This window comes from Hyla sarda, chromosome 10, assembly GCF_029499605.1.
Source record: "Hyla sarda isolate aHylSar1 chromosome 10, aHylSar1.hap1, whole genome shotgun sequence".
Classification (NCBI taxonomy): domain Eukaryota; kingdom Metazoa; phylum Chordata; class Amphibia; order Anura; family Hylidae; genus Hyla; species Hyla sarda.
This window is the reverse complement of record NC_079198.1, coordinates 104,003,529-104,024,897: the sequence shown is the minus strand read 5'-3', so window position 1 is coordinate 104,024,897 and position 21,369 is coordinate 104,003,529. Positions and strand designations below refer to the sequence as shown.

General features: G+C 45.7%; 2 protein-coding genes across 21 annotated transcripts in view; one reads left to right on the top strand and one right to left on the bottom strand.

The window, feature by feature from the left end:
- Positions 1-21,369, bottom strand: part of LOC130293498 (taste receptor type 1 member 2-like) — a 261,468-nt gene that overhangs the window by 236,775 nt on the left and 3,324 nt on the right. For 12 of the 18 annotated variants that reach the window (XR_008848222.1, XR_008848223.1, XR_008848225.1 and 9 more), the window contains exon 3: positions 14,878-14,970. The exons of 4 other annotated variants lie outside the window; for them this stretch is intronic. The gene's annotated coding sequence lies outside the window, so the exon portion shown is untranslated. Of the gene's footprint in view, positions 1-14,877; positions 15,052-21,369 lie in introns of all 18 variants that reach the window. 2 more of the 18 variants (XM_056542266.1, XM_056542268.1) reach the window with 1 other exon arrangement.
- MMP23B (matrix metallopeptidase 23B) overlaps positions 9,669-21,369 on the top strand; it is a 69,885-nt gene continuing 58,184 nt past the window's right edge. The window contains exon 1 of one of the 3 annotated variants that reach the window (XM_056542278.1): positions 9,669-10,181. In XM_056542278.1, coding sequence (XP_056398253.1) covers positions 10,047-10,181 — 135 coding nt within the window. In that variant the 5' untranslated portion in view covers positions 9,669-10,046. The remainder of the gene's footprint in view (positions 10,182-21,369) is intronic. The other 2 variants (XM_056542281.1, XM_056542279.1) reach the window with 2 other exon arrangements.

Sequence of the window (21,369 nt, the reverse complement as noted above, 5' to 3'; positions counted from 1 at the left end):
CTGTCGTTAGGACACGGTAGTGTGACGGCTGTCGGGGGAGCCTGGGGGAATAGCGGGAGAAAAATTACTGCTTTCGCTGTCACTTTCTCCTGCTAGTCCCATTACAAAATAACGGCGCCCGACGGACCCCATTATAGTAAATGGAATCCATCGGGACCCGTTATTGCCCGTTGTGCCCAGCCCCAAAATGGGCGTTCAAATCTGGAAAAAAAAGATCCTAACGGCCATTTCAGGGGCACAACAGCAGTGTGAAACTAACATACGATTGATGCACTTTAAACAACTTTAATTTTTTGCAACTGTAAACCCCGCCTATCTATAGTGCCCAAATGGTAATGCCATTTCTTTGTGGGACTCACAGGCAATATCTTCGTATATTGTTTCTGCAGAATTGGTAGGGAAACATTTCAGGCTCATCAATTACCCAGCACCGCATAAAGAAGTACAGCTATAAGAAGATATGTCATTCAGAAACAAGGAAAAGCTCTTCACACCTAGCTTTTTCATGCTCCTGAATGGCATATCTGTTTATAATAGCTGAGCTGATATAATCAGATAATCCATTGAGGAAAATGAAAAAGCTAGAAATTGTGACAAATTGTCACCAAGCTTTTCTGTGTTCCTAAATTGCATATCTGCTTACAGGCACATCTGTCTTATAGCAAATCTGTTATGAGCAGATATGCCATTCAGGAGCATGGAAAAGCCAGGTGAGAAATTGGCACCAAGCTTTTTCATGCTCCTAAATGCCATTGCTGCTTATAGCCTTAAACCCTTTCATTTTTGGGGTTTCGTTTTTTCTTCTTCGCCTTCTAATAGACAGAACTCTTATTTTTCCACCTACAGACTCATATAAGGGCTTGTTTGTTGCATCACCAATTGTACTTTGCAATGACATCACTTCTACCATGAAATGCACAAAAACCGTGAAACACTCAAAAAATATTAGTGGGACAAAATTGAAAAAAAAAATGCAATTTTGATGGGCTTTCTACACAGTGCACTTTTCGCAACCAGTGACACATTGAGAGAGATTTGTCAAAACCTGTGTCAAAGAAGAGAGATGCAGATACCTATTGCAACCAATCAGGTCGCTTCTTTCATTTTTCAGAGGTAATTTAAAAAAATAAAGAAGCGATCTGATTGGTTGCTATGGGCATCTGCACCACTCTTCTTTGACACAGGTTTTGATAAATCTCTCCCTTTAGCTTTATTCAGTAGGTCCAAATGATTACAACAATACCCAAATTGGGCTCTTGACCATGCAGATTACTCAACATTATATTTGAATATTTTGAACATTTATGCACGTGGCGATACCACATGTTTTTTTTTATTTTTTATTTAAAACATGAGAAGGGGGATGATTCAAACTTTTATTAGGGAAGGGGTTAATTCAATTGTATACCTTTTTTTATTTTTATTTTTTTTAACACTTTTTTTGCGGGAAAGGGGTTGAGCACATTTGTCTATAACTCCACATGCAATCTCATCACTGTGCGTCTTATGACACGCTTCTCCTGCGCCGCCGGCAAACTCCGACTTGCACATAATTCGCTGGCGGAGTTCCGTACTCACGCACGGGCAATTGCGCTTGCACATCATTCGCGTCCGGAATTCCGTACTTGCGCATGCGCAGTGGGTCAGTCACCGGCGGTGCAGGAGAAGCGCGTCATGAGGTGCACAGTGATGAGATTGGATGTGGACACGGAGCTATTGGTGGAGATGCATGTAATGACGTTATTGATAGGCGGAATCGGAAGGTAAGATTATGAATTGGCTCGGATAGGATAATTGGTTAATGAGGGTCAGTGCCTATGAGCGCATATAGCCCATAAATAGGAAGTAATTTGGCAGTTCTGGTTGATGCCCGTTTCCCTCCTGAGGACGTTGCTGAGACAACAAAGCATGTAGAGGGGGTATAATTTGTATTTTAAAAAGCAATCTCTGGTAGTGTGCTTTAGTAACCTGTGGTGCTGTAGGCCACTGGTTGTTTACGGAGCAACATTGGAATTACCCCTATTAGTGAATTATTACAATATATTGTATCAACACACTAAGAAATTGTGGTTTTAAAGTTGCTTTCCACATAAACTTTTAATAGTGCTTAATAAAAGCTACGTTTTAGGGGGTGGTAATAAAATAATGGTTTTGGTGGCCTAGGGCCTGGCCCTGGGTCAAAGGAGTTTCTGACCTATGGAAGTCCTCCAAATTGCTCCCTCATATAGCAGGGAGAAGCTAGCTAGTTGAGTTGTTGCTGAGCTACAGTCAAGTGAAGTCCTGAGAGCAGGGCCGGATCATCATTGGCGCTGTGGAGTGCCTGCTCTGGGCCCCGGGCCTGCAAGGGGCCCCCGTCACACTCGGGACATCCCTGTGTCCCGAAAAATATTTTCAGGACACAAGGATGTCCCGGCAGTTACCTCGCTGCGGCGCCCCCCGCGTTAACTTTAAAAATGCAGGGGTCGCCGGGAGGTTGCACACGCAGGGACGTCACTGACGTCCCGTGGGTGCGCCTTTAGAAGAAAAGCAGAGCGGAGCAGTGAGGAGGACGCGCGCATGGTAAGTGACCAGCGGAGCGTCATCTTCAGTGTTCCGACGTCCGCTCCCGGGACCTACTGCTACGGCCCATAGGCCATAGCAGTAGATCGTGTCCCCGGTGTCCCTGAACCGGAGGAGCGGTGGTCGGAACACTGAAGTGGGGCAGTACACAGACATACAGCCTCCAGCCATACACTTTATATGGCTGCAGGCTGTATGTCTGTGGGGGAACATACTGCACCTAAAGTGTGGGAGCTATACTGCACCTAATGTGGGGGAGCTATACTGCACCTAATGTGGAGGGAACTATACTGCATCTTATGTGGGGGGGAACTATACTGCACCTATTGTGGGGGAACTATACTGCACCTAATGTGGGGAGCTATACTGCACCTAATGTGGGGGAACTATACTGCACCTAATGTGGGGGAGCTATACTGCCCCTAATGTGGGGGAACTATACTGCACCTAATGTGGGGGAACTGTACTGCACCTAATGTGGGGAGCTATACTGTACCTAATGTGGGGGAACATACTGCACCTAATGTGGGGGAACATACTGCACCTAATGTGTGGGAGCTATACTGCACCTAATGTGGGGGAACTATACTGCATCTTATGTGGGGGGGAACTATACTGCATCTATTGTGGGGGAACTATACTGCACCTAATGTGGGGAGCTATACTGCACCTAATGTGGGGGAACTATACTGCACCTAATGTGGGGGAGCTATACTGCCCCTAATGTGGGGGAACTATACTGCCCCTAATGTGGGGGAGCTATACTGCACCTAATGTGGGGGAGCTATACTGCCCCTAATGTGGGGGGACTATACTGCACCTAATGTGGGGGAACTATACTGCACCTAATGTGGGGGAACTGTACTGCACCTAATGTGGGGGAACTATACTGCACCTAATGTGGGGGAACTGTACTGCACCTAATGTGGGGAGCTATACTGTACCTAATGTGGGGGAACTATACTGCACGTAATGTGGGGGACTATACTGCACCTAATGTGGGGGACTATACTGCACCTAATGTGGGGGAACTATACTGTACCTAATGTGGGGGAACGATACTGTACCTAATGTGAGGGAGCTATACTGCACCTAATGTGGGGGAACTGTACTGCACCTAATGTAGGGAGCCATACTGCACCTAATGTGGGGGAGCTATACTGCACCTAATGTGGGGAACTATACTGCACCTAATGTGGGGGACTATACTGCACCTAATGTGGGGGACTATACTGCACCTAATGTGGGGGACTATACTGCACCTAATGTGGGAGGACTATACTGCACCTAATGTGGGAGAACTATACTGCACCTAATGTGGGGGAACTATACTGCACCTAATGTGGGGGAACTATACTGCACCTAATGTGGTGTAGGCATTAAACCCTGGACGGGTGAGACTCGGCAGCCGCTCCTGGCAACACAAGGTGAAGCAAAAACAGATCCCTCCAGGACAGCACAGGATAGAGCTGGTGCACAAGACTTGAGAGGTAAAAACTGATTTATTTTACCCGGCATGCTGGGTAAAATAAATCAGTTTTTACCTCTCAAGTCTTGTGCACCAGCTCTATCCTGTGCTGTCCTGGAGGGATCTGTTTTTTTTTTTTTTGTTTTTTTTTTTTTTAAGTCCACTACAAGTCCAAGTGAGCCCGCAAGTCTCTTAAAGTCCACTGGTCCCCTCCCTGGGCCTAAACTGAACTGTAAAGAGTTCAACATCTGTCTGCCTCAGTAAAGCTGCTGTTGTTCCGTAACCTTGCATCGGAGTGATTATTTGGCCCAGGAACCAGCGGCCATACCTCGGGTGGTATAGAGGATAACCACGCCCCGACGTCACGAATACCAGGAATTAAGAACATCTGCCCTTCATCACACCCCTCACCAATAATATATATATATATATATATATATATATATAAAAATTCCAAAAATAAGCAGCACATCAAGAAAAATGATGGTCTGTAGGCAGGGTGCACGGTTGCTGGAGCCACGGTCCTCTGGTTCCTTGGTAATTACAGTAGTAATATGCAGCACACCGAAATGTCATGCAAAGTGCTTTACTCCATGTGGTACAAAAAAGCAACGTTTCGCCAGCCTCACGCCAGCACTTGAGAATGACATTTCGGTGTGCTGCATATTACTACTGTATATATATATATATATATATATATATATATATATACATATGTACATACTGATACTTAAATCCCCCCATTTCCCTTTACATGCAAGGGCACTTACAGTTCAGCAGTGCAGCCAGGAGCACCGGACCTGGGGGGGATGGTAGGGTTTTCGGCTCTGTGCAACTTGGGCCGGTATCCATAATCCGGCCATAACGGGGGGGGGGGGGCTTTTGTCAGCACCGTGAGTGGGGAGCTTTGGTATAGGGGGCTGATGGCACTGTGTGGGGGGCCGGAGGGGAAGAGTGAATGCTCTGCAACATTAACAGTAGCCGGGGGGGGGGGGGGTTGTCAGGAAGCAGGACCTGGTCACCTGGGTGAGTGAGGAGTGCTCTTCTACCAGCCCGGGCAGAGGGAGGGTGGTGGTGTCTCTTATTGAAGTAGCGCTGCCGCTACGCTCCTCTACCAGCTCAGTCCCTGTAAACTTTCTTGCAGGAACAGAGCGGCGCCCCCAGCAAGAGGGTGCTCTAGGCGATGGCCTATCTTGCAAATAGGTGGCGCCGGCCCTGTCTCAACCACTTCCTAGTAATCTTAGCCCAATTGTGGTGTCCCCATACAGAACACATTACACTGCCTGCCCTGTCAGGCCGATGTTGCATCAGGTGTCTGTGCTGGCCCATGTCTCCAGGGAAGATACTTTGTGTGATTGTATTGATTTTTTTATTGATTAATCCGTTAACAACAATGGACGTAAATGTACATCATGGTGCGGTGGTACTTAATGCACCATGACGTACATTTACGTCATGGACATGACCATGAGCACCGGACCGGTGCTCGCATCATGCACAGCAGGTTCCGGCTGCTGTCAGCAGCTAGGGACCCGCTGGTAATGGCAGACATCAGTGATCGCGCCGATGTCCGCCATTAACCCCTCAGATGCCATGATCAATACAGATCACGGCATCTGCGGAAGTGCGGCACTTAAAATGGATGATTGGATCGCCCGCAGCACTGCCGAGGGGATCCGATCATCTAAAATGGCAGCCGGAGGTCCCCTCATCTGCCTCTGTCCATCTCCAGGGGTCTCATGCTCTTGTCTGAGATTGAGCAGAAGATCACCGATAACACTGATCAGTGCTATACCCTATACCCTATGCACTGTTCAGTATCTGAAATTAAGTGATTGGAATAAATAGTCCCTGATAGGGACATAAAAAGTGTAAAAAAAAATATATGAAATAAAAAAAGGAAAAATGTACAAAAAAATTAAATGCAAATTTGGAAAAATCCCCTCCCCCAATAAAAAAAAAAGGAAAAGGTCCCTTTTTCCCATTTTACCCTCAAAAAGCGTAAAAAAATTTTATATACATATTTGGAATCACCGTGTACATAAATGTCCGAACCATTAAACTATCATGTTAATTATCCCGTATGGTGAACGGCGTAAACGTAAAAAAAAAAATCCCAAATTTCTCCATTTTTTGTCACATCATATTCCAATTTTTTTTTATAAAAAATGTATTTAAAGTTTTATATACTCAAATGTGGTATCAATAAAAAGTACAGGTCTTGGAGCAAAAAAATTAGCCCTCATAGCGCTGCTTATACGGAAAAATTAAAAAGTTATAAGTCGTCAAAATAGAGGGATTTTAAATTGGTTAAAAAGTTTGAGATTTTTTTTAAGCGGTACAATTGTAGAAAAGTATGTAATCATGGGTATCATTTCAATTGTATTGACCCACAGGGGAAAAAAACGTTATTTTTCATGTAAATTGTACATCGTGTAAACAAAACCTTCCAAAATTTGTAAAATTGCGTTTTTCTTCACACAAATAGTATTTTTTTGATCGCGCAATACATTTTATGGTAAAATGAGTGATGTCATTGCAAAGGGCAACTGGTCTCGCAAAAAACAAGCCCTCATAATCGTCTGCAGATGAAAATATAAAAGTTATGATTTTTAGAAGGCGAGGAGGAAAAAACAAAAAATGCAAAAATAAAATTGGCCTGATCCTTAAGGCCAAAATGGACTTGGTCCTTAAGGGGTTAATGTTATTTATGCGTTTTTCCCAATAAAATGTTATTAATAGGACTGTTGTACCTTTAAAGTGTACCTGTCATCAACAAAAACTTTTTACATAATGTACCATTAAATGTATATTTGTGATATACATTGGTTACAAAGTATGTATATTTTTGTCCCTGCAGCTATTGCCTGTGTGTCTCTATGAGGAGTCCAAATACAGGAAGTGAGGGTGGACAAGCAGGGCTCTGTGTAGTGAGGCTCTGTGACATGCTCCCGGCTCACACATGTGGATGATTGACAAGCCAGGAGCTTCCACAGAGCCCTGCTTTTCCTGCCCTCACATCCTGTATTTGGACTCCCCACATGCAATAGTTGCAGAGACAGCATTTTTTCACCCAAAAATATACAAATGTTTTAACCAATGTATATTACAAATATACATATAATGTTATTATCTACATTATTTAAAAAGTTTCTGTTGACGACAGGTACACTGTTACGCCGAGCGCTCCGGGTCCCCGCTCCTCCCCGGAGCGCTCGCAACATCCTCGCAACTGCAGCGCCCCGGTCAGATCTGCTGACCGGGTGCGCTGCGATACCGCCCCCAGCCGGGATGCGATTCGCGATGCGGGTGGCGCCCGCTCGCGATGCGCACCCCGGCTCCCGTACCTGACTCGCTCTCCGTCGGTCCTGTCCCGGCGCGCGCGGCCCCGCTCCCTAGGGCGCGCGCGCGCGCCGGGTCTCTGCGATTTAAAGGGCCACTGCACCACTGATTGGCGCAGTTGGCTTAATTAGTGTGTTCACCTGTGCACTCCCTATGTATACCTCACTTCCCCTGCACTCCCTCGCCGGATCTTGTTGCCATTGTGCCAGTGAAAGCGTTTCCTTGTGTGTTCCTAGCCTGTGTTCCAGACCTCCTGCCGTTGCCCCTGACTACGATCCTTGCTGCCTGCCCCGACCTTCTGCTACGTCCGACCTTGCTCTTGTCTACTCCCTTGTACCGCGCCTATCTTCAGCAGTCAGAGAGGTTGAGCCGTTGCTAGTGGATACGACCTGGTTGCTACCGCCGCTGCAAGACCATCCCGCTTTGCGGCGGGCTCTGGTGAATACCAGTAGCAACTTAGAACCGGTCCACTAGCACGGTCCACGCCAATCCCTCTCTGGCACAGAGGATCCACCTCCTGCCAGCCGAATCGTGACATACGCTTTAAGAGAGACCAACAGAGTAGTCATGTGAACAGCTGTGGCCAATAGGGATCTCCTGCCCTGGATTTAATTTGTCTGTCTATGCGGGGGGGGGGGGGGGGGGGGTAAGAAGCCAGTAGGAATTAGTCTAGTGCTAAGAGAAGAGAGAGAGGAGTGCAGTCCTGAGTGATGAGAGGAGTCGTGGTGGAGTATGAGGAGAAAATCCAAGTTCTGCAAGGCAGCAACTACACTAACTACAGGCGTTCCGCTGCACAGACAAAGTCCTAAGTTGTGAGGAGAAGTAGCAAAAGTGCCGACAGGGGCCCCGTAGCAGAAGTCAGGTACCAGAGTAGACAGCCTCAGGCATTTCCGGTCCACAAGTCTAAGTCCAAGCCTGGCGGTAAGGTAATTCTGTGGATGTACTGTAGTGGGTCGCAAGTCAGTGTCAGTTGTCTCTAAAATCTAAAGTCTAAAGTTTCAAGTAACTAAGTCCAGTCAAGTCAAGGTGTAAGAAAGTGGAGGATACTACAAGTCATAGCGTGCCCAGCCATTTTACTAATGACTCCATCTGCAACTCTCAGTCCTACCTTGCTGTTGAAAGACTATATTGCTATGGTTATAACATCTGCCTGCAACTTTCTTCAGTAAACTCCCCAGTGGTTTTCCGTAACCTTGCATCTGGTGTCTTTAGTGCCCAGTGCCCAGGAGAACCACTTCACCTTGAAGTGTGGTGAGTGTGGCGTCACAAACTTTTGTCTGTCAGTTGTTGCATCCAACAGTATACTCTACACGCCATTAATACAGCTCATCACTCAATGGCACATGCAATGTCCTATTGAACGATGGCACTATGGTCGGAGAAGTTCTAAAGATATTGGTGCACATGGTCAGCTAACTACTGGTCCCTTTAGCGTTCACCATTCAAGGATCATGGTATGATGACCAATGGTCCTAGGGAAAAACAATGCCCAGAACCTGACACAATCAGCATCACCATCAGCCTGTAAAACCCAAACAGCGCACCAACAGGATACGACTTTATGCTGTTTACGCCAGATGCGGACCCAGCCATCCGTATGGGTCAGCCGGAAACAAGACTTTTCACTCTAGGTGGATTTCTCCTTGTGTTCAATTGAATTCTATTGAATTCCTATTGAATTCTTTCTTTGGCCCACATGAGACATTGCTTGCAATGGGGTCTTCAAGGGGCAACCTTGCCAGTCTTTATCTACTATGTATAGTGGCACACTGGCACTATTTACTGGGTACATGGCATGGTTAATGAGGGCCTTTGGACATATTTTTGAAGGTTCTTTGGCTCTATTCTTTGGGCCCATAGTACTGATTATAGGTTCCCTCTTGCTATGTTTATTTAGCAATCTAATGTTCAATGTGTGCATGGCACTGCTCATGGGCTTATAGGGGGCCCTTTGCTTATATTTATGGAGATGCTCCGACAATGCTAATGGCACACTCCCTGAAAATACTTTTTTAATATTACATGTTCATGGCACACATCTATATACCGTACATGATCCGCAGCTATGTATCCCACACATCATACATTACAGAAGTCATTCAGCCATCACATTTCATCTTCTGAGCTGTATTTTTACCATTTCTTGGTCTCTGTACAGTGAACTGTCAGAAGCAGATTTATTCCTGCTGTTCCTAAGCCATTCAGCTGGAAGTAGACTGTACTGCTCCTGATCCCCCCACACTCGCCCCAACTCAGTCCCAGACCAAACCCTCTTTTGCCTGTGAAAGATGAGAACATTTGGCTCCAATTGGAAGGATAGTTGGCAGCTCTGACTCCCAGCCTGGATTTTAACAAACGTGAGAGAAAGAGAGGAGTTACAGGGAAACTTAGAGAGAGCATGATGAGGCAGGAACTTAACTAGTGCATCCAGGCATTGCCCCCTGTCATACCATATCTGTATAGAATCATCTTAACCTACAGCAAAGCAACCAAGCCAGGAAGACACAACATCAGAAGATCAGTAGATGAAAAAGGGGGAATGCAAGAATAAACAATCTGCAGAGCACAAGGGGGAATCATGCAAAGTATTTAGCCAGGACTAAAGCAGCTGCAAAAACAACAACCAGAGACGACTCTTGAGTTCATACATATTGCTGAAACATCTAAACCCGGTGCCATGGACTGTCAGAGAGACGAAGATGCTGGCGGTCAAGGAGGCAGATTCACCTGGGCGGTGCTGGGAGTATTTGGCGCCATGGTGTTGGTAGCCGGAATTTTTACTGCTTCATCGCTAGTATCATGGAAGACCCAGGTAAGAGTCAGCCCCAGTTTTATAAAATGTGTTCTTTTTTATTATTTTTGTTTTTATTTTATTTATTTTTTTGTAAAATGAAAAGTTAGACAACTTAGACACTATCATTTCTTAATCAATTCCTAAAAGTGTCAAGATCTCACCTTACTGTTATTAATTGTTTATATCCCCAAAAAAAAAAAAAAAAAAAAATATATATATATATATATATATAAAACTTACCTTGTCATGTGACAGACACACAGGTGTAGGGTTCATTACAAAACCCAGCTCTTATACACACAATGTAAGGAAACGGGCACCTGTATGACCATCACATGACCAGGACAAGTTCCTATTAAATATTACATTAGTAAAGTGCATAACTGTATAATAGGGGAGAACAGCTGCAGGAAGTGAAATCACTGCAGTTGCTTTCCCTGACCCCATCAGCAAATAATAGATATTAATTTTGGCACAAACAAAGAATGAAATACTCTAGCTCCCCACCTTGTTGCAGTGCGCAGATCTGTGCCCGGCAGGACACTCCAATGAAGAACAGAAGAACGATGATCCAGCACTTGTGATATGAAAAGCTTTATTGAAGATCACTGGACACAGGTAAAACCTGACCATACCATCAGACACGTTTCGAGCGCATGTGCTCTTCCTCGGTGATCACCGAGGAAGAGCGCATGTGCTCGAAACACGTCTGATTGTATGGTCTGTTTTACCTGTGTCCAGTGATTTTCAATAAAGCTTTTCATATCGCAAGTGCTGGATCATCGTTCTTCTGATGTTAATTTTGGCACCTGTAGGTAGGTGCACAGGGGCAGGGACATAGTGCTGATGGCCATCACAACAGCTCATCTTCTCTGCTTACTGTTGTTGCAATGTCTGATAACCTGAATTGCTGTAGCCTGGGAAGGGGAAGATCCAAGTAATGAATGTATAAAATAATTCTTCCCAGCTGAGACTAGAATTTACAGTAAATGGCTCAGCCATTGGTTGCTTAAAGGAGTACTCCGGTGAAAAACAATTTTTTTTTTTTTAAATCAACTGGTGCCTGAAATTTAAACAGATTTGTAAATGACTTCTGTTTAAAAAGCTTAATCCTTCCAGTACTTATCAGCTTCTGTATGCTTCACAGGAAGTTGTATTTTTTTCTGGAATTCTTTCCAGTCTGACCACAGTGCTCTCTGCTGATACCTCTGTCCATGTCAGTAACTGACCAGAGTACAAGCAAATCCCAATAGCAATCAATAGCAAACCTCTCCTGCTCTGGACAGTTCCTGATACAGACAGAGGTGTCAGCAGAGAGCACTGTGGTCAGACAGAAAATAAATTCAAAAAGAAAAGAACTGGAAAGATTAAGATTTTTGAATAGAATTGATTTAAAAATCTTTTTAACTTTCTGGCACCAGTTGATTAAAAAAATTGTTTTCCACCAGAGTACCCCTTTACGTCTGCAGAAATGTATTCCATTTTTAAACTGCCTGGATTGTATCCATCTTTCCCAGGCCTCTAGAGCACGTTGAATCAAAGGAGAAATCCGGTGAAATTTGTTTTTTTTTGTCCATTGCACCCAGGCTGCTGGAATAAACATAATAAACTTTAACTTACCATATTTTTCGCCCTATAGGACGCACCGGCGTATAAGACGCACCCAATTTATAGGTGCAAAGTCAAAAAAAATAAAGATTTTGAACCCAATAGTGGTCTTCAACCTGCGGACCTCCAGATGTTGCAAAACTACAACTCCCAGCATGCCCGGACAGCCGTTGGCTGTCCGGGCATGCTGGGAGTTGTAGTTTTGCAACATCTGGAGGTCCGCAGATTGAAGACCACTGCATAGGAGGTAATACTCACGTGTCCCCGCCGCTCCGGACCCGTCACCGCTGCCCTGGATGTCGCTCCATCGCTGTCGCCGTGTCCCCGTCGCTCCGCAACGTCTCTGCTGCCGGCCGGGTATCCACGCTCTCCGTCGCCGCCATCACGTCGTTACGCACGCCGACGCACGTACGCGACGACGTGATGACGAGGAAGGAGAGCGCCGGCCATACAGGGGATCCCTGAACAGAGAAGACACCGAGGAGGCAGGTAAGGTCCCTCCCGGTGTCCTGTAAGCACTAACCCGGCTATTCAGTCGGGCTGTTCGGGACCGCTGCGGTGAAATCGCGGCGGTCCCGAACAGCCCGACTGAACAGCCGGGTTAGTGTCACTTTCCCTTCAGACGCGGCGGTCAGCTGTGATTGCCACATCTGAAGGGTTAATACAGGGCATCACCGCGATCGGTGATGTCCTGTATTAGCCGCGGGTCCCGGCCGTTGATGGCCGCAGGGACCGCCGCGATAGGGGTGTATTCGCCGTATAAGACGCACCGACTTTTCCCCCCCCAAAAAAGTGCATTTGTGCAGTCTAAAGCAATCAACAGCCGAGTCATCAGATTCAGGTTTAATCGCATTTACTGTGAGTTAACCCCTTATTGGCAGTAGAATGGACGTAACAATAGCGAGCACTGAAACAGCAATTAATGAGGCTTAAATGCCCTTAAAGGGGATGTCCCACCATAGCAACTTTAATTTATCCCCTATCCACAGGATGTGCAATTACTTTCTGATTGGTTCACTCTATTTATTCTCTAGGGCAGCCACAGGCATGTCTGCCGCTCCGTTCTGACAGGAGACTGGTGTCCCCTTATCACAGAAGTCTCTCCAGGCAGAATCTCTGTGATCAGACACTAGTGTAATAAATGGTACATTTATACATAATGGTAGGTGAGGACTTTGTTACAGATTGTGCATTTAGAAGTGTTAGGGTACCGACTGCCCCTTTGAACTCTACCCAAACATTATGGCTTCCAGCAATGTTTTTTCCTTTGTATGTTACATGATGACAATTTGGACTGTTCTGTGGACTTTGCCCAGTGACATCATGCTATCAATGTAGCCACTAAACGGACCCTAATAATTGTAAACACCCCATAAATGGTAACTGTATGTGGGCCTACCTTATAGAAACATTGAATGTGTCGGCAGATAAGAACCATTTGGCCCATCTAGTCTGCCCAATAATCTGAATACTATGAATAGTCCCTGGCCCTATTTTATATGAAGGATAGCCTTATGCTTATCCCATGCATGTTTAAACACCTTCACAGTATTTGCAGCGACCACTTCTGCAGGAAGGCTATTCCATGCATCCACTACTCTCTCAGTAAAGTAATACTTCCTAATATTACTTTTAAACCTTTGCCCCTCTAATATAAAACTATGTCCTCTTGTGGTAGTTTTTCTTCTTTTAAATCTCCTCTCCTCCTTTACCGTGATGATTCCCTTTGTGTATTTAAAAGTTTTGTCCATATCCCCTCTGTCTCTTCTTTCTTCCTTCTATACATGTTAAGGTCCTTTAACCTTTCCTGGTAAGTTTTGTCCTGCAATCCATGTACTAGTTTAGTATCTTCTCTGAACTCTCTCTATAGAGTATCTATATCCTTTTGGAGATACGGCCTCCAGTACCGCGCACAATACTCCAAGTGAGGCCTCACCAGTGTTCTGTACAGCGGCATGAGCACTTCTCTCTTTCTACTGCTTATACCTCTCCCTATACATCCAAGCATTCTGCTAGCGTTTCCCGCTGCTCTATTACATTGTCTTCCTACCTTTAAGTCTTAAGATACTGAGGTCAGGACTGTGTCAAATATTCTATATTCTGCCCGAGGGTTTTTCCATTCTTCTAGTTTGCCTAAATTCTTTTCTATTTGGCGTATCCCTCCAGGAACATCAACCCTGTTACATATCTTTGTGTCATCAGCAAAAAGACATACCTTTCTATCGAGACCTTTTGCAATATCACAATGAAGATATTAAACAATATTGGTCCCAGTACAGATCCCTGAGGTATCCCACTGGTAACAAGACCTTGCTCTGAATATTCTCCATTGACTACAACCCTCTGTTGTCTGTCACTCAGCCACTGCCTAATCCACTCAACAATATGGGAGCCCAAGCTCAATTACTATAGTTTATTGATAAGTCTTCTGTGTGGGACAGTGTCAAAAGCCTTACTAAAATCTAGATATGCGATGTCTACTGCCCCTCCGCCATCTATTATTTTAATAGACAAACAAGGAGAGCGCTCCTAGTGTGATAGCGTAATGTAAAAGCAAAGATAATAGACAAGAGAACTTGCTCACCAAGTCTAGTTGTACTGCGACCAAGTACAACTATGGTGAAGGCGTGAAGTGACCCTGCAACGGGCGAAGAGCGGCAGCTGCTCCTGGACACACAGGCGAAGAAATTAAGCGGATCCCTCCAGGGAACAAACCAGGATAGAGGCAGCGCACAGGACTTCAAAGGTAAAATGGTTTATTTACCCGGCATGCAACGCGTTTCGCTGGATAACCAGCTTCATCAGGCATCTATTATTTTAGTCACCCAGTCAAAAAAATCAATAAGATTTGTTTGCTATGATCTCCCTGAAGTTTTTTCATCTTGCAATTCATGGGATTTTAGATGTTCCACAATCCTATCCTTTAGTAGGGTTTCCATAAATTTTCCCACTATTGATGTCAGACTTACTGGCCTATAGTTGCTTGATTCCTCCCTACTACCTATCTTGTGAATGGACACGACATTTGCTAATTTTCAATCTGCCGGGACAACTCTTGTTACCAGTGATTGGTTAAATAAATCTGTTAACGGTTTTGCTAGCTCACCACTAAGCTCTTTAAATAATTTTTGGTGTATCCCATCAGGCTCCTGTGACTTATTTGTCTTCACTTTAGACAGCAAACGTAGAACCTCTTCCTCTGTAAAGACACATACATCAAACGATTCATTAGTCTTACTCTCTAATCGAGGTCCTTTTCCTTCTTTTTCTTCTGTAAAAACTGAACAGAAGTATTCATTAAGGCAGTTGGCTAGCCCTTTATTCTCTTCTGCTTACCTTCCTTCCTTTGTTTTTAATTTAGAAGTAATCATAGAAGACGTTACCTATGAGTCACTATATGTAACTAGACTGGAATCACTTATGCAGTTTGCAAAGTCTGTGTAGAGCTGGGGTCAGCACTATATGGTCACACTAAACCCACTACACTGGGTTATAGTGTGGGTGAAATGGAGACCGATGAGGGGTCACTTACTTAAATACATTCAGTCCGTAGATATGTCCCACCGAAGATCTGCTTCTATCTCCTCCAAATTGCAGGCTGGAGGTGGGCCCATTTGGATATTCATTGTCTGTGACTCCTTGTCCTAGTGACGTGGAGTCTCTGGTCACGTGAGCACATCCTACCCTGATGCAACCCCTTTTATAAGATGGGAATCTTCATCTACTGCACCATCTAATGGTCATAAAACAAGCTGTTTACTAGCTTGGGGCTGGGAAACATCCTCCTTTACTCTACAAATGGTTAAAAAAAAAACCTTGATTGGTTGAATAGTCATGTCTTTTATAAAATTGTACTGTGGTAACCCAGTACGGGAGGTGTTAACCCATACCCTTGCATCTGTTTATTGTAATTGTATATAATCCCTATGTTATATATGTAAGAGTGTTATATGTTTAGGACTGTTTACCATGTGATTTGTCATGTGATTGTTACCCAGGAGGTATCAGTGACCCGGTGACCTAGGGGTGACCAATGGGACCCCACCAGAGCTTCCCCCATATAAGCCCTGGGTGGAGCCTCTGCTCTCTCTCTTGCTAAGTCGAGCCTAAGTGTGTGTCCAGAGTCATAGGAGGCCTCAAGTCCAGTCTGCAGCCACAAGCTACAAACCTGCAAGTAAGCCACAGTACACAGTCTTGTCAGTCACAAGTCAGTCAAGTCAAAGTCATCTGTCTAGTCAACGTGGCCTGCACTAAATTGTCCACCTCTACTACAAGTCCCAGCAAGCCATTAAGGTTTCTGAAGTCACTGGTCACCTCCGTGGGCCTGGCTGAACTGTATAGACTTTTCCACATGTCTAACTTCAGTAAAGCTACCGTTGTCCGTATCTTGGCTTCGGAGTCATTATTGCCCCCGTGCCTAGCCTTGTCTTCACGAATACAAGGGGTTAATGCCATCTGCCCCTAGGATAACTCCATCTGCCCTGCATCACACCCTCTACCACAGTACCATGAATATAAATTTAGGAAGCCTAAATGAACTATGCAGAGCTATTGAATATTGAAACAAATTCAAGTGATATATTTTATCCACTATAATGAATTACAGATTTATGATGTATTACACGTGCACGGTATGGCCGTATAGCATTGTATCATATTGTCAGGCAATTAGTCCGGATTAGTGAGAATCTGCCATCTGTTTCCGCACAGCCAGTTACGTAATCTCCTTGTAAGAGAAATGGCAGCTGGATGAGACTGAGCTGTCGGCAATATGTTTAGGTTATGGCAGATTGCTGAGCTGAATATTTGTCAGTGTCGGTGCCCTTGTGAGAGGCCTGCAATTATTACTTATTAAAAGTAATATTTAGACAGGATCATACAGAGGAGCGCTGGGAGAATTGGGATATAATTGAGCAATCACATCAGCTGCAATAATCGGATGCGTATCCATAGGATACATCACACATGTCTTTTAGACTGAGGCCCACTTTTAGGTTTTTTCCCTACAAGAAGAACTAATAAAGACATTAAAGTGGACTTAGAGCCCCTGTAGCAAAAAATAAATAAATAAATAAAAATGTTCATGAATTTTATCTTTTTTCTTTTCTCATGACCAGGGCCGGTTGAAGAAATTTGGGGGCCCCAAGCAAGATGGACATGGAGGGCCCCCCCCCCTTGATGTTCACGAACATCACGCTCTAGGGCCGGCGTCAGGACGTAGTAATGCCGGCCCTTGAATTATGGGAGCGTGACATGAGCGAATGTCGATATGAGGCCCCCACATGAGGTGCAGCAGCGTTCCCCCCACATTAGGTGCAGCAGAGTTCCCCCCACATTAGGTGCAGCAGAGTTCCCCCCACATTAGGTGCAGCAGAGTTCCCCCCACATTAGGTGCAGCAGAGTTCCCCCCACATTAGGTGCAGCAGAGTTCCCCCCACATTAGGTGCAGCAGAGTTCCCCCCCACATTAGGTGCAGCAGAGTTCCCCCCACATTAGGTTGGCAGTGTTGTTCCACCCACATTAGGTTGGCAGTGTTCCCCCACATTAGGCAGGCAGTGTTGCCCCCACATTAGGTAGGCAGTGTTCCCCCACATTAGGCTGGCAGTGTTCCTCCACATTAGGCAGGCAGTGTTCCCCCACATTAGGCAGGCAGTGTTCCCCCAACAAAGAGCCTTCTGATATTATCTGCTGTCGATTTCCCAGGCATAATTAGGCAGGCAGTGTTGCCCCCACATTAGGTAGGCAGTGTTCCCCCACATTAGGCTGGCAGTGTTCCTCCACATTAGGCAGGCAGTGTTGCCCCCACATTAGGTAGGCAGTGTTCCCCCACATTAGGCTGGCAGTGTTCCTCCACATTAGGCAGGCAGTGTTCCCCCACATTAGGCAGGCAGTGTTCCCCCAACAAAGAGCCTTCTGATATTATCTGCTGTCGATTTCCCAGGCATAAACCCTGTCTGATCTCCATGCACCAGAGTAGTAATGACCCTTAAACAGTTGGCCAGGACCTTTGCTATTAACTTAACATAAGAACATAGTAGGGAGATTGGTCCAATAAGACTATGATGGCCTCCAACATAGACCCAGGCAAACACCCCCCCCCCCCCCCCCCCCCCAGCAACCGGGCAACAAAACATATTGTTTAAGATACCCATTAGGGAGCCCATCGACACCCGGTGACTTCTCAGAAGGCAAGGCCCCCAGCGCGCTCTAATTCCTCAAGAGTAACAGCCTCATCTACAAAATCTCTTTGGGTGTGCAACAGCGTCGGGAGCGAGATACCAGAGACAAACTGATCAATAGCAACCAGATCATGTGTCAGTTTAGAAGAATACGTCTGCTCATAAAAGGAAACCAAGACATTCAAAATATCCACTCCGGCTCTGTGAAATTTAAAGAGACAGTACACATTTCATTGTTTTTTTTTTTTTATGTGCGTTTTTGCTGAGAGGCAAGAAGAGCTCTGTCAAGAACGTGAACCTGCCCGTTCTCGTCACCTTCACTGTTTGGCTCCGGTGTTTCAGAGACCTCTTCTTCCTACTTCTTTGCCATCTTCCGAAGAGCCCATGCAGGTGGATCGTGCACACCTGTCTCCACAAGAGAGGTCAGTCACGCCGTCAGGAAGAGAACCTGTGCTTATACTGTGCCAGCCCAGAGCATTTTCGCATTAACTGCCCTCTTCGGCCTCAGCGACCGGGAAACACACACACCTAGGGCATGCGAGGCGTCCTTAGGTGTCAATACTTCCTCTCCTCGCTTATACATGAATGTCTGGCTCTTCTCCTCCGGTTCCTCATTCCCAGTTTCTGCTTTTGTGGAATCTGGTTCTGCAGGGAACTTTGTGGATGCCTCTCTGGTCCGTAAATATCTTTTCCCAGTCACACAGCTTGCTAAGCCTCTGTACATCTCTACCATCAACGGGGAGTGCCTGAATTCCACAGTGAAGTTAATCACGGAACATCTGAAGATGCAAGGGGGTGCTATGCATAAGGAGAAGATTAAGTTCTATGTGCTTCCGCACTGTTCTTCCTCGGTCTGCCTTGGCTGTAACATCACTTCCCGGTTCTTGATTGGTGCTCCGGAGAAACATCTTGTTGGGACCAGGATTGCCGGGACTGCTGTCTGGAGAATATTCATCTGAAGCATCCTATTCCTTGTCCTTCCCTGCTGGATCTGCCTACCCCGTACCAAGACTTCGCAGACATGTTTTGCGAGAAGCAAGTTGAGAGCCTTCCTCCTCATAGACCCTATGATTGCCCTATTGACCTTCTGACTGGTTCTTCGCCCCGTCTGGGAAGAATCTATCCTTTGTCGGCCCCTGAGACGCAGGCCTTGTCTGAATACATCTGCAAGAGCCTACAGAAGGGCTTAATTCGGAAGTCTACCTCTCCTGCTGGAGCCTGTTTCTTCTTTGTAGAATAGAAAGATGGTTCTCTCCGTCTCTGCATTGATTACCGGGGACTTAATAAGATCACCATCAAAAACCGGTACCCTCTCCCAGAAGAATATCTCTCCAGACCCTGCCACCGGAGCCTCTGATGTGTTTTAAGTCCAGGAGATACTTGCCACCAAGACTAACAGGAGGAAGTGGTACTTCCTGGTTGATTGGAAGGGTTTTGGTCCTGAGGAGAGGTCCTGGGAGCCGGAGGAGAACTTCTTTAGACCGGGATCTGGTGCTCAGGTTTCTTCGGCCTAAAAAGAAGGGGAGACCTAAGGGGGTACTGTTAGAAGTTGCGCCACGGTCAGACATGCTGGCCGCGGACACACTCCTCCTCCGCATCCCGGCATACCACATATTGCGTTTCGCATCCCGTGATGTGATCGCAGCCTGCCCACTGCCTCTTACCTCCCCGTCATCTCCATACACTTCCTGCTTGCAAGCACGCGCCCCCTGCCTCTTAGGGCGCCTGCACACCGGCTCTGTGAAATTTAACCCCTTAACGACGCAGGACGTATATTTACGTCCTGCGCCGGCTCCCGCGATATGAAGCGGGATCGCGCCGCGATCCCGGATCATATCGCGTGGGTCCCGGCGCTAATCAACGGCCGGGACCCGCGGCTAATACCACACATCGCCGATCGTGGCGATGTGCGGTATTAACCCTTTAGAAGCGGCGGTCAAAACTGACCGCCGCTTCTAAAGTGAAACTGAAAGTATCCCGGCTGCTCAGTCGGGCTGTTCGGGACCGCCGCGGTGAAATCGCGGCGTCCCGAACAGCTGATCGGACACCGGGAGGGCTCTTACCTGCCTCCTCGGTGTCCGATCGACGAATGACTGCTCCGTGCCTGAGATCCAGGCAGGAGCAGTCAAGCGCCGATAATGCTGATCACAGGCGTGTTAATACACGCCTGTGATCAGGATGAGAGATCAGTGTGTGCAGTGTTATAGGTCCCTATGGGACCTATAACACTGCAAAAAAAATGTAAAAAAAAAGTGTTAATAAAGGTCATTTAACCCCTTCCCTAATAAAAGTTTGAATCACCCCCCTTTTCCCATAAAAAAAATAAAACAGTGTAAAAAAAAAAAATATAAACATGTGTGGTATCGCCGCGTGCATAAATGTCCGAACTATAAAAATATATAATTAATTAAGCCGTACGGTCAATGGCGTACGCGCAAAAAAATTCCAAAGTCCAAAAAAGCGTATTTTGGTAACTTTTTATAACATTAAAAAATGAATAAAAAGTGATCAAAAAGTAATATCAAAACAAAATCATACCAATAAAAACTTCAGATCACGGCGCAAAAAATGAGTCCTCATACCGCCCCGTACGTGGAAAAATAAAAAAGTTATAGGGGTCAGAAGATTACATTTTTAAACATAAAAATTTTCCTGCATGTAGTTATGATTTTTTCCAGAAGTGCGACAAAATCAAACCTATATAAGTAGGGTATCATTTTAACCGTATGGACCTACAGAATAATTATAAGGTGTAATTTTTACCGAAATATGCACTGCGTAGAAACGGAAGCCCCCAAAATTAACAAAATGGCGTTTTTTTTTTCGATTTTGTCGCACAATGATTTTTTTTTCCGTTTCGCTGTGCATTTTTGGGTAAAATGACTAATGTCACTGCAAAGTAGAATTGGCGACGCAAAAAATAAGCCATAATATGGATTTTTAGGTGGAAAATTGAAAGGGTTATGATTTTTAAAAGGTAAGGAGGAAAAAACGAAAGTGCAAAAACGGAAAAACCCTGAGTCCTTAAGGGGTTAAAGGTACACATTTCATTGGTTTTTGTTTTTCCATTACCCTATAAGTACAGGCACTTCCTTTTGACCCTTGCCGGATATTTGTGCCTTATCAGCCTTAGAGAAAGCGCTCTGTTTGTGCCTTGCCTTGTTCCAGACCCTGTTGCTATGTACGCTGACCTTGCTCCTGTGCCGCCTGCTCTCTGACCCCTTGCTTCGTGACCTGGCCTTGCTACTGTGCCGCCTGCCCTGACTACGAGTTGCCATATCCATCCAGTAACACGTTACATCTCGGCTGCCTGTGTGGACAAGTCTCATCAGGGGTAGCGACCTGGGTGCCGCCTGCTGCTGCAAGTCCATCCCGCTTTGCAGTGGGCTCTGGTGAAAACCAGCAGCACCTTAGACTCC